The sequence below is a fragment of the Ischnura elegans genome, chromosome 2 (genome assembly GCF_921293095.1).
Source record: "Ischnura elegans chromosome 2, ioIscEleg1.1, whole genome shotgun sequence".
Taxonomy (NCBI): domain Eukaryota; kingdom Metazoa; phylum Arthropoda; class Insecta; order Odonata; family Coenagrionidae; genus Ischnura; species Ischnura elegans.
The window spans coordinates 68000528-68020806 of record NC_060247.1 but is presented as its reverse complement, the minus strand read 5'-3'; the positions used below and the strand labels follow the sequence as shown (position 1 = coordinate 68020806).

At 37.8% G+C, this 20279-nt stretch overlaps 1 protein-coding gene across 1 annotated transcript; it reads right to left on the bottom strand.

Moving 5' to 3' along the window:
- Positions 1-5491: 5491 nt before the first annotated feature.
- LOC124153913 (GPI mannosyltransferase 2) lies at positions 5492-20137 on the bottom strand. Its single transcript, XM_046527313.1, has 8 exons — positions 20073-20137; positions 19800-19965; positions 13380-13759; positions 12645-12867; positions 11477-11781; positions 10077-10368; positions 6881-7030; positions 5492-6792 (listed from the first exon to the last, which is right to left on the bottom strand). The coding sequence occupies exons 2-8, from the start codon at positions 19866-19868 to the stop codon at positions 6607-6609; spliced, it is 1605 nt and encodes a 534-aa protein (XP_046383269.1). The 5' UTR covers positions 19869-19965; positions 20073-20137; the 3' UTR covers positions 5492-6606.
- Between the last annotated feature and the right edge of the window lie 142 nt (positions 20138-20279).

The following is a 20279-nucleotide window of genomic DNA, read 5'->3' as shown; positions in this document are numbered from 1 at the left end:
CAAGGGTCCAAATTCTCTCTTTTCAGGGAGTGCATCCATTTCCAGAGAGTACTCTGATGAACAAACCAGAAGAAGTTTCTTGCACATATGCAGATATAGGCATATTTAAACGGACATTAGTCATGTTTTAGACATTGTATTAGCAGTTTAAAAAATTGAAATAATAGGAAATTTATGATATTTGCATGCATAAAAATGGGAGGGATACTAGGCAAAGAATGATTAAAGGGTACCCTATTTATGAAAATTTAAGGGACCTGTTCAACATGCACCACCAACACTGAAAACTGATACACACACAAAGTCAAAGCGACTGAGAAGTCAATTGGTTAAATTAATAGTAGAAGGATAAAGAAGCCGTGGATGATGTAGGAAATGACAAAAGAAATCGTGCAGAGGAGAAAGTGGAAGAACATGGGCACAATAAATAATGGATTATATACAGCAAAGGATGCTCGGTGAAAAAGACAGTGTGAGGAAATGGAGACGTTTCAGAAAGAAGGAGAGGTTGGCATATTGTAAGCCAAAGGTATGTCGCTATCTGGTGGCAAAAGAGGGCAAGCAATGCCTAAAATTATGGCTAAAGATGGAAGGATGCTAACCGAGCGAGAAGAGGTACAGAGTAGATGGAAGGAATACGCGGAGTATAAGGGAGTACCCAGGATCATAACTGGGGGGGGGGGGAGGCAAGCCATGGTCTATGGGAGGGCAAGCCAAGTTATGACATTTTACCATGGAAAAGGTGAATGAAACCAACAGTTAAAGAAAATTATAACAGCACTTTATTAGTTTATGAGATTATTTCCTTGAAAAAAAAATTTATTTTAGTTATGTAAACAAGCTGCCATGTTGTTTATTTGAATGAATTAACATTAAAAATAGTAGTGAGGAGGCAATAATGGTAGTGAGGGACGCGAAAGAAAAACGGGGCAGTCGTGTATGGAGAGAAGGAAGAGATAGACGTGTTATAAAAGATCCGGAGAAAAATTATAGTAGTGGTGTATTGAGAGACCGGAGGAAGAAATACGGCAGAACTCAAGATTGACAGAAAGAAGAAAAGGACGCAGAGAAAAAGGAGGCGTCTACGAGAGAAAAAGACCCGAGGAAAGGGATATGGCAGAACTCAAGATCCCCACTGGCGCAGTTCATGGCAGTGGTTCATGAGTGGTAGTATGGAGAGTACAAATGGGATTGTAATAGTCATGGCGGCTTGTCGATGTTGTTTTTGCTCACAAGTTTTAAATTATAAAATTTCTTTATAAAGTGTAACAAAATTATTTGTTAAGTAAGAGAAGGTAAGTAAATCAAAACGTTACAATTACATATCTTATTCATAGAAAATTTGTTGAATACTTTCATTTCAATGCAGTACTGATGTTGCTTAAAGACTTTTGTGATTTTTGCTTCCAGGGAGGGGGGGGGGCAGCCGCCCCCCCCCCTGCCCCTCGCTAGGTACGCCCATGTAGGAAGTGTTACCATGCGTTACTTCCCCGAGCCACGTTTTTAAGTGAGACGCTGTCCATTGAGTGCTGTTATTTTAAATAAATTCTCATAAGCAGAAGTGTGCAGCCATGTAAATGGTTTTCGGGGTGAATGCGACGAGATACGACAAAAAGTCATTGAATTAACACCCTCTAAAATCATACGAAACTCTAGGGAAAAGTGTCGAAACACAAAATTTTCCATCTATGACAGTGCTGCCAACTGCCTTACTTTTTGGGGGTATTTTGGGGTCAAGAAACAACTTTTTTTAAATGCCATTTTTCAATCTACACCAAATCCCTTAAGGATTTGGGGGACCCCGTTTTTTTTTCTCTTGTTAGGACTACTCACTATGCATCTGCAAGGAGACCAGCAGCCCAAGGGCGCCTTAATTCTGACACTCGATTTTTCGATATAGATGATTTCATACTTTGTCTTAAACCATCAGTATTACGTAAACGATATATATTTGATAATCCAGACACGTGAGACACCAACTATCACCCAAATTCAAAATTAGAGCTTTGAAGATACCAAGGCCTAGCCTGTACCAGCATACCAAGCTAACAAAGGGAGGGCGAAATATATATTTACATAAGTCAAAAAGAGAGAGTCGCTCACAAATCCTGTTACCCACACTCTCTCTTCACACTCCGGCATCAGTAAATTCCACGCAATGCCATATTTCTCTGGATCCATTAATTGCCTCGACTTTTTTGCTCAGGAAAGGTTAATGAAACCAAAATTTTAAGGAAACTATGACAGCAATTTATTAGTTACTATAATTATTTGCTTTAAAAAATAGTAAGTTTTATTTTAGCTCCATGTCTTATACTAATATCATTTTTCTCCAAAATGAAAATTTGTTCATAACTTTTGTTTTGAACTAAATTTACTTTTCGCTTCTTGAGGGGGTCAGTTGCCCGCCGCTGCCCCCCACTGGGTACGCCCATGTCAAAACTCACTCAATTTTTTGAGTGCTTTTTCCCTAGTCACCTCGCTCCACTTCTCTAAACAAAATTGCCATTGATGTTGTAGGTCGCAAACGCATTATTTTTAAACAACTTAAACTTTGTGCCAAGCACTCAGACTGGCCGAGAGTGGACAACTTATAACCTCGAATGTGCTAACACAGAGCTACCGAGCTGCCTTGGGTACATTGCGATCCTTGGCAGGCAAAGCACTTGAGGCCACGAGTTGCCCAGAGCCTCCGGGCAACAGCATAAGTATTTTTGGTTCCTACTGGCCTCGCCGGCGTTGCTTGCCAGCCTCGGTGGCAGCAGGGTGACGTCCTCGCCTAATAAACAAGAGGTCGCGGGTTCGAGTCCCGCCAGGGTAGGTTTCCCCAGTCCAGGGCATGGTTGTTCATGTACATTTACATGTTACATTCGTTAAATACCCCGGTATAAAATGGCCAATTAGAGCTGTATCCGGTGGTTTGAGAATAAAATAAAAATTAAAAAATGCAAGCTGAACGAGCCCTAAACATAGACTGACATCCAAGATGCCAGTGGGAACCAGCTGGTGACACTACAATGTCTCCTCATCACTCGTTCTACAAAAAAGTGCTTACTAAGCTAGTCACTTGTTACATTTTGTTTAACTTGTTACGTGACTGACATTATGGGAGGTGCTCGTTAAGCGAGGTTTGACTATATACATGGTTTGCATCTGCCAGGTTACCTTCAAATTTAGAAGATCCAATCAAATTCAAAACCCATGCTTGGATACTTGAGAACACAAGTAGCATCATGCACAGAAACTGAAATCATCAAAATGCATCTTAAATGAAGAAAATGCAATCTTATGCTACGTGGGGATTGGAATGACTACCTCCAACTACCACTCTTTCACATCACCAAGTTACAGTACGACTTATCTGGTACCCATGGTATTGTTGAGTTATTGCAGATAACTCAAAATATTTACCATGAAATGACGCAGTTGAAGTCCCACTCCTTTAATTTTGAAGAATAGTCTTTTGATAATGTTTTACGTGAAAGCTAAAAACTGGTCACGCACAAGCATTTGAGCACAGCATCAATAGAAAGATTTGATTCATTTGAATTTATATTTATACTGGATGAAATAAAAGTGTTGAGTATTGTATTTCCAAAAATGAAAAGCTTAACAAAGGTATCACATACAACCCTTCAACTACTGGGCAGCATGTTCTATTGTGCAATATGATTATTTAGCACAGAAAAGCCTGAAAACTCATATCTTAGAGGGTGAGCATGTATGAAATAGCTAAGTAAGGAATCAAATGACATATATTGCAGTACATATATCCAAAATAGGCAAAGTGCAACCACTCACAACAAAAACTTTATTGCCATACAATCTGAAATTGAACCTGAAAACTAAAATTCCTTCTTTTCATCACAACAATCTGATTCTGGCCTTGGAGGAACTGAGGCCATTCAACATACATCAACCTGAACCATGAGGGCAGCAAAAATTATCAGCATCTCAGTCCAATTCTTCACATCTGCCACCAAGACCCTATACATCCCAAAGCCTAGACTTGGCAGGGAAAACCTCTCCCAACTCATGAAACAGAATGACTTAATAGATGGCCAGGAACAAGGTATGCAAGCAGCGCCAAAGGTTGGTGGCCCAATTAGAAAATCTGATGCACAACTTGGAAGAGGAATGATTGGGTACGAGGATTACCAAAGGAATCCCAATAATCAATACCAATCACAATCCCAATAACTGGACAACCTCACCAATGACTCTGGGTCATGTTATAGAACCAGAGTGAACAAAAGAAGAAAAGTTGAATTCCCCTCTAATGTTACAAAAGGGATATGTGGACTTGGTCATCTCAGATGTGATGTCTTGGTCCTATTTTGGCAAGATGAAGTGGGAATCTGATTCAGGAGACACTATGGCAAAGTAGTGTACGAATGAACTACCACCATGCGAAAGATCCACAGAGAAAAAATCATTCGCCTTGACCGGGATTCGAACCTGGATCCCCCGATTTCCGGTCGAGTGCTTTAGCCAGTTAAGCTACCGAGGCGTCTTTCTTCCCTGTGGATATTTTTTGGACACTACCGGACAAGATGTTGCTGGACTGCTGAGCATATGATGCCACAAGCAGTCCAAATCATGCGCACAGTGCCACATCACCGCGGCTAGTCCCGGTATACTTTGAACTACCACCACTTCCAAATGTGACATATACTGTGATGATTTCTAGACTATTTATGACAGTAGACTTTACTAAGCTACTTTGATCAAAATAAACCAACAATTACGCCGTTTGTAAACATGATCTTTCCACCAATATTTAACTTTCCTTAACCCTTTGGCACCAAATGCCGCACATTTGCTGTGAGAATTTTCTTTGCAAAAAAATGAAAGCCACGCATCAATTTTCTGATGCAAACGAATGAAAGCCGCATCTGTGCAACACAGGGTGTAGGAAAGTGACCGCCGAGGACACAATAGACCCAGCTACTTGAGTCTATAAAATTTCAAATGGATTTCCTGCGTTAATATCAATGGAGTTCATTAGTCATTACGGAATAAAAGTATACTATATCCATCAATATGAACATCAGGACTTGGGTTAAAATTTCTTCACGCTCAGGAGAACACAGGGAATTCATTATATACATTAAAAAATTGATGGGAGAAACAAATATTTGATTATATATTACACGGCTATTTCACTCCGTTGACCGTGGATTCGTACTGCGAAGGAGTCTTATAATCCATCTACGGTCTCGGAAAGCAGCCAAAGAAAGGGATCGGCATCCTGCTGAGTTGTGTCCATGCTTTAGGATGGATGTGAACTTCCGCCTTCTGTCGATGCAAGAGAGCTTTGTACAGAGGAGTGTAAAAAATTTTCAAGGGACTTGTAACATGGAAGATTTTCCCTCCTCGAGGCTCCGACATGAAAGGGTTAAATGCACAAAAATAATAATTGACTACTATAGTAGTATTTACTCCACTTAAGATTTAAGGTTCAGGCTTCAAGATAATAAAATAACAGCAATTTAATTTTTTCTGCTCTTATTTCAATAAAAATGTTTAAAAACTTTGCATAACAATAATCTTATATACAGCAGAGTCAAAAAATGACCCATCACATTGTGTAATCCCAAAAAAGTTACATTAAAACAATTAATACATAGAATCCATGGCAATTGTGCCTAACTGTGGCACTGTGTGGCACTTCTAACCCATCGCCTCAGTTTTCACAGTCATAAGCACTTCAGTCCAATTTACATAAGATAAAAACCACAATACATAGTATAAAACTGTAGCCAATTTTTAGATACAACTTTTTAAACAATATTAAATTATGATCAAAAATGAAATATTTAACTAATACCTAATCATTGAAAAATTATGAAGACCATAGCTTTTATTATACACATGCCAGTTTCAGATATGAAGTTTAAGTGGTGCTTATTATGCTATCAGAGAGATCTTATTGATTTACTTGTTTCACGAATAGCAGCTCATCACAAGCCACATATGTATGCTTTTTTGCTGAGCATGATTTATAAATGAGGCAATTAAGTCTTTAGAAACTTATTTTAGAATAATGAAGAACTGAGATACAAAAATCTTTTGATAAGACCAAGTGAAGGCTTATACAATGCATAGAACTACTTTTGGCCGAAAGGAGCACCTCTTTCAGTACTGATAATTTGCAGTTTTACATAATATGAAATATATTTTTCCTTCAAAACTGAGACAATGTACTTCTCATCAAGAAATTAGCAATCTAAAATCTATGTATGAAGCATATGAAAAATTTTCGATCAAACTTTCATGTCTAACTTTTATAAAAGGAAACCTCAAAAAAGCTTGGTATATTATACAGTTAAAAGGTACTGCAACTGCACCAAATTATAGAATACATCATGAGGCAGATGCAATTAGAATACTTTCCTAAGTTAGGAAATTGGATGGGCCCTATTATCCTTATTTCCTTATCAGTATAGATAATGGAGGCCAAGATAATTGACTAGAATTGTAAAGAATATAAATAAATTAAATTTAAGTTTGTAACAAGCAATTTCTTCTGGACATTTTGGCAGCACTGAAGAGATGCACTAGAGGTCAAACTCATAAAAAGACCTCAACTCTTTCATACTTAGATCATGTCCATGGATAATTATTACAAAATAGTACAACTCCTAGGATTGTATATGAAAGGAAGTAAACCTGGATAATTTTTGATATTATCTTCTCTCTGTGCGACAGCTTCACAAAGTTGGAATGTTTCTGAATGTCAGTAATCACAAACACCTTCCAAACGCTTTGGAGATTGCTAGATGATTCAACCTGAGAAACAAAACACTTTTTATCATCATTTCATCACTTGAATGTATTAAATGCAAATTTGTACAATAGGATAAAAAACAGGGCCAACCTGGAGGTCCAGTCCAAATTCTTGAAGCTTTGATACAGTCAATGGTTTAAGCTCCTCTTTGCTCATTTTTGAAAATGATATTGGCAGGATAAAGTAGGCTGCAAACCAGTAAGGAACAGGACTAGCTGAGGCAAGTAACCTAGTTGTTACCTAAGAGGAAAAAATGAAATGATAGACAGTAAATTGATGTGTGATTATTCATTAAAAAGGAAGACTGAAGGAAACAGACACGAAATTATTTCATCAAGAATGATAAGCCAAAAACATTTCCATTTTATAAAAACATATTCTAGTGGCTGCTATCTAAATTGCAAGAACCTAATCATTATGATAGAGAACAGAGGAGTTTAAAAAATGGGGTGAATATGTTCTACCCAAAAACACTTTATGGGCATCACACCAAATAAAATTTCCTTCCTATAATTACCAACACTAGACAGAAAAAACTTCCAGCAGAAAAGATATTTTTCTGTTTTCTTTTCGTGATGGAACATAAATCGAAATAAAAAAGAAGGCAAAATAATCATGTCTTTGCAAAATCATGAAGGCAAAATAATCATGTAATAATCTGAATTATTATTGAAGAGGAGGTCATTTAAGTGCAACTGAGTCCACTTATAGCAGACCCACTAATAACAAGCATTGCTTTAAACAAAGTGAAAGCCGTTCTCTGACAAAATAACATTTTTGCCGTGCAAAAAATTCCTGCATAAAACAGAGTTGGTCTCTTGGCAAGATGTATTTTACATTTTTAACTTCACCACATCATGGCAATCTCATATTCGTTTTAAGATGCTGAGAGCTCAAACAATATTCAATTATTTTTGCTCACAAATGTTCAAGGAGCACCAATAGCACTAGATCTCCTCATCTAAGACTCGAAACATGTGCTAAATGTGACATGGTCAGGGGAAAACTATCTCTGTAATGGGCTGGGCAACTCCCACCCCCTCTTGCTTGCCACCCCTCTCCATGTACACCGTTGACCCTTCCCGTGTTTGTCCAGCGGTTTTCTTCTGCATCTTGGCCTTCTTTACCTAAGTGTAAAATCACATAGCCATTCTTGTGATATTGATCACTATGGAGGGCATTAAAGGAAGAAGAATGTGTTACGTATAAATACATAATTTGAAATTTTCATGAACAAAAATTTTCACGATAAGATCAATAAGACTGATTTTGCAAAACAGTATGAGATTTCACTTGTTGGTTTCTTTGGAAGAAAAAAAAAGTCAGGAGAAAATTGAAAAATCTAGAGAGCACGAGACTGAAGAAGCTCATCGAAAAAATTCACAGTTCTAAACTGCAAGTGCCTCATTCAAGTTCTCAGAGTGTTAAGTCAACCACAGATAATTAGTTTGACATCTGGAATATAAATATTCAGCATTTATTATCAATGTATACATTTTAATTAACAATTATAATATATACATTCACATTGACATTCTCACCTCCAACCTTGGATACATTTGAAACAAGTTGGGTTCAATCTGGCTAACAACGAACATTGCCACTTCCTTGAAAGTGTGGAAGTAGGAAATAAATTCCTCTTCCCTCACTTTGAAGGAATTTGTGACATCCCTCAATCTCCTCCTATCAGCCTGTAAATTTATCCGACCTTTTGCTTCGTAAACAATTAAAATTCACTTAAAATAGAAGTACACAGGTCCCCCCATTTCACTCAAAGAGCAAGGAAAACAATGGAGTGTCTGAGTTCTCCACACGAATTTACTTGGCACTTCCCAAATACCCTAGCATTCAGGATCAGGTTATTCCATAGGTACCCTGGGGGTCACTATCTGACATTTAGAATACGGAATAGTGAGCAGGTCCCAGTAAACATGGCAATAGTGACTAGGTGTAAAAAATTATGGCGAACAGCGCAGTCGCATGACAATCACTGACACTGTTATTATTAGCAGTAGCTTAACGGGAGAGGTCACCTTGAAAACAATATTATTTTGGCACAAAAAATGCTCCTAGATGTCTCCAATCAGCGAGCAAAAGTTGCATTGACTGGAATTCACCTCATAATAAAAGCACAGGCAGTCCTAAACAACGAATTCTCCGGTACCTACGAATAAATGGATGAAGTAATTTTATATAAAAGCATAGCAGACATTGGTAAACATCAAAATTGTTCTAATTACATACTTAAATGAATGATATGCCGTCGATAACATCAACTTACAATTAACGTAACCCCCTTCCAACGGCTGTGGCTCAGACTCCTACAACGATTTTATTCAGGTATTATTAAATTTTTTGTTTAACTGCTTCAGTTTTATAGGTATTTTATTCCCTTACTCAGATATTAATATTATTAATAATACGAAATATGAGGGCTTCTGAGCCTCTATCGTCGAAAATAATCAAAACGTCTACAAACGAAGCTCTCACAACTGCTGGCAACTATAACAAACAATCACAAAAATTGCTTGTGATGTTTACGCACCTTTAACATCATCGAGGCTTCGTCGGAAGTGGCTTATGGGGTGAGGGAGTTTTTGGCGTGCTTTAAAATTCTTTATATTTATCATTGAATATCTCACGAAGGAAAACTCAGATTTACATGCAGTTTTCTTTGTTGAAATCAGAAAATAATTTTCTGTCCGCCTGAGAAAAAAAAAAATTCACGCTAGTTCCCCATTCTCAAAAGAAAAAATCATGGAAGCCATGCAATCGGAAAGTAATATATGCATTTTTTTAAATCTTTTGTTCAATTCTTGGCCTTGAATACGCAGCAGACTATTTCAGCTTTGGGCACCAAATTCAAATCCTCGCCACCGTTCTGAGCCGGTTCCAAAGTACTGACTTCATACGATCGGTTCTCGATACCTGTCCTACAGGCCAAGAAGCAGCAGGACCAAGAACCAGGTACTGGAACCGACCCATCTCTAATTTTAGCAATGACTTCTAGCAAAGAATTATGAATGTGGTATATATTAATGTGGTGATTATATTAACACAACAATTTTAAGCCTTTATTAAGCTTGTCGATTGTAGAAATATTTTTCATGAGATTTCAGAAACCTGGATAGCATAGCGGTATGTGCAATGACCTGGGAAAAGTTAGTGTTGGATTCCCGGTCCAGGGGAAATTTTTGCAAAGGCAATTCATCAATACGACAATTTTAAGTTATGATATTTTATAGTTATAATTAGCTGATTATTTTGTAATACACTTGATTATTACCTGAACATGAATGAAGAGGAAGCATAGTACCAGAAGGCACAGTGCATGTGCAACATACACAAACATTTCTGGAGGGAAGGCCACAGCTTTGGATACTGGTTTGTCATCTGTGGGAGGGGGCTGTTTCACATTTTGCTGGGAATGTTTCCGACCATCGTATTTCTGATTCCAAAGTCCAATATTGTAACATAATAAACGATTCTGCTTAAAGAAATGATGACTACCATACAGCAACAAAATTGCCATTGGAAGAGCTAACAAAAAATTAGGTATTTGTTTCCACTGATAGTACCTGAAAAAGAAGGCATACAAGAATATTTTAAAATTCATGAGTCAGAAACAAGTTCAGGATACATTTCATTACAAAGACTACAGTAACAAAATTTATTTCAACAGTGCTCCAAATTCGTAGATGGTGTTTGGACTCAACCATAGCAACACTATGAGTTCATTTACCAACTTTTTGCCACTGCCGATTGAGATACATAGTTAGAAAAATTAAGAGATCCATACTTGTCATCTTTTGAACTGTTGCCTGTTTTTCGAGCTATTAAAAAGAGGAGAAAAATCAAAAGCCCTTTCACAGATAAGCTGATGACATAACATGATTCTGCCAGGCAGGGCACCACTTCCCAGCTACTTGCTCAAGTACTTCCTTCCATGTGAGAGCCTCACACAGCTCATACTGTTTCCTGCATGGTTTTCGAAACTAGACCTCATATGGAGCCGTAATAATACGAGTACAACCTTGTTATCGCCGCTAAAAAGATCGCGGACTGGTGAAGAAAGCTTTCAATGAGTCCAGGAAGCACTCCAAATTACAGAATAACTGTATAAATAATAATATATTGTTTGTTTTACGTAAATTATGAATATAACAAGACATTAAAGTGAAAGTTTGAGTTATCCATGTTTTCTGATTATTTGAGCCGTCTCTCCCCATCATTAGCCCGGATAATCGTGAGTGTGCTGTACATATTTAAAAATTGTCTTAACCCTTTTGCTGCTTCAATAGATTTTTCATCGGTTCCATTATTTTGCCTATTATCCAGAAAAAAATGAATTGAATCATTCATTTGACGTCGCTGAATGTCGCCGCACGAATGGACGTAGTTCCGCTAGAATTTCGAGCAGATGACAGCACCTACGACCGAAGGGAGGGTTTTTCGAAAACGTAGATATTTACCCGCATGTCGTGTTGAAAGGAAAAGTTTTTTGAAAGTCGTGGAATATCCCCGCATGTCGCAGGCAATGACCATAATGTTTTTTGCGGGTATTCCCGCTTGTCGCAGCGAAAGGGTTAAAATACACTGCAAATATCTCAGTCTCCTTTTAAAACGATAAATCGTTATGTTAAGATGATTAACACATATTCCAAATTGACTCGCTATAGTACTTACCTAAGAAATCCAACATTCCAATATCGATCCTGAACAGCAGTGTATGGTAAGGTGAGAAATGAGGAGTTGCACCACTCTGGAGGGTCGCCAATCCCGGGAACAATCAAATTATTGTCAACAGTGTAGTTGGTAAGAAAATCAGGCAACACGCTCCCATCACTATGCGGTATACAAAATTTAACAGTTGCATACCCTTGGAAAGTCGCAAATGGCGCCACCATAATACTAACCCCCAGCAACAATCTCCAAGTGGAACTAATTGCTTTAAAAACAGCAGCTAATCGACCTTCAGTCATTGCAACTTCCTGAAATAAAATACATCAAAGCATCCTCAGCAAAAGGTTAGAAAATAACAGTAAATATATTAATAATAACATGAGAGCATTCCTACCCAGGCAAATTTAAGATCTCATTTTTGCAAACACACTCCACGATGCAGTACTCTTCCCTCAGGATAAAATTCTTAAGCACGGCAAAAGCTTTCTCGTCTTCCTAAGTTCTTTCCTTTCTTGTTCAGCATTAGAACAGTCATAGTTCAGCTGTAGGGGAGGAGTGAGCATAGCTACTCTCCATTCCCACTCCAGCAATAACTAATATGAATTTTGAGAAATTTTGTTTCTTGGGTGGTGACTTTTCATTATCTATAACTATACTTTTTAAGCCATGAAAACATGCATTTTCCTTTCCTCAGTACCCTGACCTATTCTAATTACAAGGGATCACAGAGCCCAAGTCCAAATCCCAGCAGTGGCATTGGTGATTTATATGAACACCTGATCTTCACGTTGGTGCTTTGCAGAGGGCACTTGTCAGAGGTGACATAACACTGCCTTTAGTGCATTCTTTAGAGAGAAGGGTAATGCCAACACTGGCTCTCTGACCTCTCCTTCCTTACCCTTCCTCACGATGCAAATAATCTTAGCTATCAGTCCATCCTCCAACACATACCATGTCATACCACAAGGATACTTTATTTTAAGTCTTGCATCGTAACTGGCAGACTTTGAGGGCATAACTCATGGGATGTCTCCAGAACCCTTTGGAATATCTGATAATCATGCCATGGAAAAACTGACACTTTTCAAGCATACCCCCAAACCTCAAGATTACAAGTAAGCACAATTTACTTTTGAGCAGTTTCACTATGCAGTGAGCAAAACAAGCTTACCGTTATATGCCTGGCTTCTGAATGGACAGAGAATCCCACATTCACCAGTCCATTAGATCGCGAAGCAGCAGCCAATCCAAATGGGATGCTGCTAAGAACGGTGCCCTTCAATCCATCCTCTACTTCAAGCATGCCACGAAATGTGAGCAATGCAAACAAAGCCTCTGAATAGGGAGCTATGAAGAAAATGGATGCTGGACTGACACAGAAGAGGATAGCAGTCCTGTGAAAATAGTCATCACAGCAAGTTTCAAATGAAACAATAGAAGAAGATACCTACATATTTTAAAAATTTTCAATGCACAATAAAACATCTTCCCTTCTGGTTTGAATATTATATATATTATGCAGCATTAAGGAAACAACATAATGAGTTTCGTAAATAGCAAGTTCACATTCAAACTCCCAAAAAACAGTCTCCACTACACTTAAAACACAATCAGTACATATAGGTATAAGGGCCCCCGTGCACTGGCAACTTTTACAAAGCAACTATTTAGTTGCTTTGTGGATGTTCAAATGAAACACACGAAATTGACTGTGGCCCCGCGCACGGGCAATTTTTTAGTTGCCGCAACTGCCGTGTGTTCCATAGGGACTTCCTCAAAGCAACTAAATAGTTGCTTTGTAAAAGTTGCCAGTGCGCAGGGGCCCTAAATGTACAGGAATTTTATTAGGGCACACAAAGAAATTATTTTATCCATCAAGAATTATTTTAATACAGCAAAATCTTACCTGTAGGCCATGCATCTATCCCGGAAAATTTTCTCAGTCAGGTCATACAAAACAAGTGCAGCCCACGAGGAAAAAACAAAATTGATGACAACTGATGCCAAAAAAAGGGCACTTGCATAGCTAACCATATGGCTAACTACAAATGAAAATAATAAAGCAGTCCACCGTACACACAGAGGAAACAGAGGGAAAAATGCCAAACAATTCTCATGGGTATAACCATAACGAGCTATATGAAGGAAATATTCTGCATCCCAATGCCTCAGGCCACCAAATAAACCGAAGATGATTCTGTCAAACCAATCCTCTTCATCCAAAGGGTTTTCAGGAGAAACAAACCCATCAGATTTATGATCAGGCATGGCTCCATTGATAATGACCTGAAAAAAACATTGAAGCTAAGGAACAATTTGGATAGTATATGCATCAAAACACATTTAGGATGTAATTGTCAACATTTTCAAAAATATATACATAATTTTGTAGAGCTATAAATTTAAAAAGACTGCAACTCACAGCCTAAAAACTGATTTCCCAAAAATTAAAATAAAATATTTTACAAGTTACCACAATGAGAGTTCTTACAGATGAAGAACCTGCAAGATATTTAGATTTCCTGGTTGATTGAGATCGTGAAAACCTACAAGATATTACATAATAAAGGACAAAATTTCACTATAAATGTTGCTTGAATCATTATCGTGTACTAGCAAACCCACATCCCTGTGTGAATTGAACAAATATCACCGATATGTGGCCAATCTAACTGGCTTTTTGTCCTAGAGAAAACTCAAGGTAATTCCCCGAAAATTTTCTCTTCTCAAGGATTAGCCCAAGTAAGCAATTCCCCCTAATATCTGGTAGCCCAATTAGTCGGAATCTACTGTAGTATACAGATTAAAAACTGCAAGCACCCATAGGCAGATTTAGGAGAGGTGGGGGTGAGAGAGCATGTGCCCTCGCCCCCCCCCCCCCCCCACAGACGCTTATATAATAGACAAGATTTTGAATACGGTTATCATTACGTTCATTTTGTTTTGTGTATTTCAAAGCCTCAATCATTTAATTTCATACATAAACAAAGAGAATATTTCACACAGTAATTGTAATATCTATGCTACATTAAATCTCAAATATGAGAAGACCGTTAGATCCTTGTGCCTCCCCCCCAGAAATAAATCCAGGATCCGCTCTTGCAAGCACCCATACATTTTTTCATTGGCACCAGGATAAGAGAGATTAATGATGGCCTATTTTCCTGAGAAATTCAACAAGCAATCAGTCAGACCACACATCATATCTTGTCTTCACATAATTTTTGTGGCTCAGGATCTGTCCTCAGAGCTTGTACTTGATCTAACATAGTTCATTGGGAATCACTCACATGCACTATACTCAACAAAAGTAAAGACAACTCTCTTTGATGAGGGATGCCAAAATTTAAAGTTACTAATTTAATTTTCTACAGTTCCACTGAAGTTGCCGTTGAAGCCCTTCACCCTTCAGCTGCATGTTCTTTAAAAAAGTATCAACAACTGTGGCCAAACATCAATACCTTTGTTTAGACTTCTTTATTCACACAATAAATTGTTCATCCCAAAAGTTAACAGACCAGACAGTTATAACAGTCATGTCCTGAGAGGTGAAAAACCTATCCATACACGATTTGATCCCACAATCTCTAGGTTAACATACCATAACTTATTCATGTCACAGCCAATACATTATAACAAGTCATTCACAAATATTTTTGACCACAGAAGTACCTGTATGGGCACCTGTCCATCATCTTTAGATTAAAGACTTATCTAAGGAAAGAAACAGATGCATGGGTGTAGGTTGGAAAGAGAAACAAGACTGTAACTTTGACTATTTGTTTGAGTTAGACTTTTCAAGGAATGCTATTTCATCAGCAATGCCATCAATAAACTTGTAATCCTTTCACCTTTCTTCACTGATTTAGGCGGCATCTCTAAAATATCTCTCAATATAATATTTCTATATTTCTGAGAATAAAACATTACCTGAAGTGGCCAACCTAGCCATTATGCCCCTTTATAATAAAACAAGGACTTTTAGGAGTAATTGCAATTTTTTTTAGAATTTGACCGAACAAATACAACAGCCAATCACAAATATGTAAGTACTGATGTTGTACACCATTCACTGTCAGTAAATCTAAAATTCACAAGGCTGCAACCTTCACAAATAGGATATGTAACCACAGTTGTGGATACAGGGGGGATCACAGGGGTCATGAACCCCCCCAAATTTCATCAAGCATTCTTAATTTTTATTAGTTCAATAGTTTTTGAAACTATAAATGTCGAAATTTGTTCAATATCATCTGTTTTTAAGAATAAAAACTAAAATTTAGTCTCAAACTTATGTAAAGAGTGGGTATTTTAAACGTTTCACACGGGAGAACACCCCACTCTCTAGGGGGGTATTCCATACTCTCCGGACCCAGGCCATGACCCCTCCCACCAAATTTTATGTTGAATCCACCCCTGTGTAACAATTCCATTGTTTAGTTCAATTTTTCATAAGCCTATCCCTCTTCTCTAATGCTTGGGTGCATGTGAGTAAATCCATCACCTTCTAATCCTCATCTTCAATTTTTTCCCACTCTCACCCCCCAAATAGAAAAATGTATAAATGCCCCAGACGATTGCAGAATATATTAATTTAATTAAGGATGGCATTATGCACTGAAACAATGATCGGAGGTGTGGCAATTAAGTGTGGAAATTGCACAGGTGATTGTCTTACTAATGATAGACACCATTCATTTCTACAAACTCATTGCCAATATGCTTTCATGTACTACCAAATCTGGCCACTAATAGGGTGGTTTCCTATTATTTTTTTATTGCCTGAATCGAAAGATTATTACTCCTGGAGTACGTATTTCACGCTTTTAGATTTTTAAATGACGATATCTATTTTTCACAATTAAGTGAAAATTGAAAATTTTCAAGCGCGCGAAAATGCGACTAGTAAGTATGAATGCCAGGAAAACTCCCGTGTGACGTCGTTCTGGTTCCCGCTGCCACAAGTGAAGTGACCTTGGGGCGAGGCTCTGAGCGCTGATACGACGCAGGATGCTAGCGGGTAGCTGAGTACCTTGCTGGCTGGTAGCGCTTGGCTTAAAAAAGGTTCATTAATACCTTATAAAACGAAGAAAACTTTCCGACCTTAGCCAGTTTTAATAGGTGATTATTAAGACATGTTTCCCTGAGCTCTGTGCCTTGTGCATGCATTGGCAACCTCAGACGATGCATAACTCCTATCCTCTCGTGTAGAAACTAGGTCCCTGTGACGTCACGTGGAGTGGAATCGCATGGGCGCCAATCTGGCCTTTTTCAAATGAGGATAAAATTTGACCCTTGCCATTCGTCTAAACCGGTATTTCAAAAACCAAATAATTTTTGTATTATGAATACACTAATGGTGGGTAACGAATCGCAATCAATGCCTTTCGTTTTCTTTGATGAAGGAAACTACCCTATTACTTCAAACTCACTTTCTGACATAAAAACTAGAAATCAAGCCTCAGGAGTTCCGTAGTATAGCAAGTATGGAAAGCATCAGGGCCGGATTTTGGATGTGGGCGGCCCGGAGCCCATTTAGCAGTAGGCCTACGAAATCAACCCACATGATGCACTATCTTAACCAAATAGTCTTCCTAAATACACAAAGAGCTCCACTCGTGACTCGTGTTTCCGATGACACAGCTTTCCATGCCTCTGGTTGCGTTCAGAGCTACATTAACAACACCAACATATGAAGTATTTTTATCAGCAGCATCAACCATTTATTATCGTCAATTTCGACAACTACATGTAAACAAAACAAAAAACTCTGCTTCACTTCGAATCCCTTCTTACGTTATGGATTTTTATATTTCTCCAATTTTGTGAGATTTACCTCAAAATTGGCGGATGGCTCATGGTTGATGGATGGCTCAGGGTTTGGGCCCCCCCTTTCATTCAGCCATGGTTAGCATACTAAAAGAAGCTCCTAACAGCTTATATTCTTTCCTCCCAATTATACACTAGCCCATTCTTACCTCAACCACAGTATTAAAAATCCTAAAGATTTCCATCATTAAATGCTTTGATTGTATAGAGATATTGAGTTGAAGGTAGCAGAAGATGAGATAGGCATAAGGATTCAAATTTTGTTACTTATTACTAAATTCACATTTTATTAGGGTCCACTGTAATTTGTTTTCCCAAATCAAGAACAATTATTTTCTCAGCTCAAGTAAATAAATGATTTAGAGGTTGAATGACGAATGTTATAAGGCCAGCAAATATCATAGCAGGAAGTGTAACACTATCCTATGCTATAACTGCTGTCTTCCCATCAATGGCCGAGACAGGAATTTCATTCAGGGGGGGTCCAAAACCAGGGGGAAAAATTTTTGAAAGACAGGGTAGTATGTAATGGGTTTTAAACTAATGTGAACACTTTTCATAATTAAAAAAAACTTCATTTGTTTTGTTAATTCATGATTTTTCAATATTTTGTTTTCTTTTACGAAGGAAAATAATTGTTTTTAAAAAATATTTTGGGGGGTGTCTGCACCCCATGGACTCCCTCCTGGCTACGCCACTGCTTCCCATGCCAGCGGACAACAGTGCAAAGATTAAAATTGTGAGCTAGATTTGTTCATTAAAGGCTTTAGCACAGGTTGTCAAGATACAAGCGGTACATAGGATCTCAATACACTGTATGCCAGAGTTTTGTTAGAATTTGATTAAGGAGTCCCAGGTAAAAAGGCAAGTCAACTAGTATGTACTTAATTATATAAAATAACAAATAACACTTGGATAAGGGACAAAGAAAAACGAAGTCAATCAGCATAAATTCATTTATTCCTCAGTTAATTGCACTAATAATTGGTGTTAGAAAGAAATTCAGAGGAATCAAAGAAATCCTAGAGAACACTGGCTATGGAAGAAAAGGAACATGGAAGACTATGTCCCAGAAATTACAGTCACTGCCATGGTCAAGGGAAGTTTTTAAAAAATCAGCAACTTTGTTGATTTTTCTCCTTTAATTTTCACTTTTCTTAAAACCAACTCAAAACACAAGTTTGCCCCCATGCTTAACCTAGGGCAGCGGTTCCCAAAGTGGGGGTCGCGACCCCCAAGGGGGTCGTAGGCCGTTCGGAAAGGGGTCGCGAGATACTAATAATATGGTGAACAACGTACTTAAACTTGGACGACCATTTTTAGGGGGTCGCGGCTAAAAAGAATGAGCTAAAATGGGTCGCGGAAAGAAAAAGTTTGGGAACCGCTGACCTAGGGGATGAAAGGCCTTTTTGCCGGCCATGACACTTCAGGCACATTCATCAAACTCATGCGACTTCAGCCCTTTGGGTTTGTCTCTATCTCTTTGCATACCAGATACTTGGGCTAAGCAAAACTTAACATGATGAGTCAATGATAGTACGGGGGTAAATATTAATGAACCAATTAGGTTACTCATTTTTAATAAAAATACACCAAGATCATAATTGAGAAAATAAGTAGGAATAATCATTCATTATACAAAAAGAAAATTACTGCATGCCACAGCCATAGCCTACATATGATTCCTATAAAATAATCCAGAAAACAGGGTTTAATTTTTTCTTCATTTTCCGCATTTCTTGGGGTTCCCAACCCCCAATGAAATCTTCCCCGGACCAAAGTTAGAAATAAATTTCACTAAAGTGAATGGCACCTGTACTGTTTCTAGACGCTTAGCTTGGTTGAATTACTGCAGTTACGTAGAGGTTACATCGGGCTGGTTATTGCGATGGGCCAAGTAAACAAGAAAACACATTATATCACCATCCTTTGATGGCGCAATTTGCTACGGATTTGAATTTCAACCATGTGATGGGAACTTTCAACATTACACACATGCGTCTAACCAAGCGTCCATCGAATCACACAACCATTAAATAAATATTAAGCGAAAATCACAAACAAAAATACGTGGTGAAATCTAACACAGTATCATCGTTGTAATCATAAATGAATGACAATATATGAATGAGTGGGTTGAAAGAAAAAAGATGACCATTACTTCATGCCAAGGAGGGTTGTCGAGTAAGACAAAAGGGAAAAACTTCGAATGAAAGTTATGATTACAGGAAAAAGTATTATTTAATTCTTCCTTCCAGATCAAAATTTGTATAACAGGGTGTGTACAGATTACAGCAGATAGCAAGGCAGCAGGCAAATAAGCTTCATCCGATTACAATCACCTCTAAAATATAAAACTTGGACCAATTTATTGAATAAAATTTCTTTAAATATTTTAATTAGGCAAATAAAAACGCACATTGGTCCGAAAACCGCATTAAATCAATAAACAAAAAATGCCGAGCCTTAGCAAACAAACACGCGCAACTTTGGTTACCTGTAGAAAAATCAGGGATGCTCTTGAAACTAATGCAAACCGTAACACTTTATCCCTCAGCGTGTACATTTTTAATATGCCAGCGGCAATTTCTCGTAGTTGAAATGAAGTCCTCTGCACATTTTATTTCTCAAACCCCATTTCATTACACCGCGGCATACGATGTCTGAAAATAGAGGTTCAAAATCAACTAAATTGCTTGATAAACAGAAGAAATTTACGCAATGATCGCTTGCATCTTTCGAATTAAGTAAATCAACAGCCTGCTCTTACCATTATTTCAACCCTCGTTCCCCACACTGACAAGACCATTCTCAAGTTGCCTCACAGCCCATTCGTATCACGTAAACATACATACGTACCAACACCACAAATTAAAAATAAAGAAATAGAGATTTTAATTCTCAAATATTTCATATGGTGCAATTACTACTTAAAAATACATTCATAATTTATTTTAGTTACCATAATGAATATTTT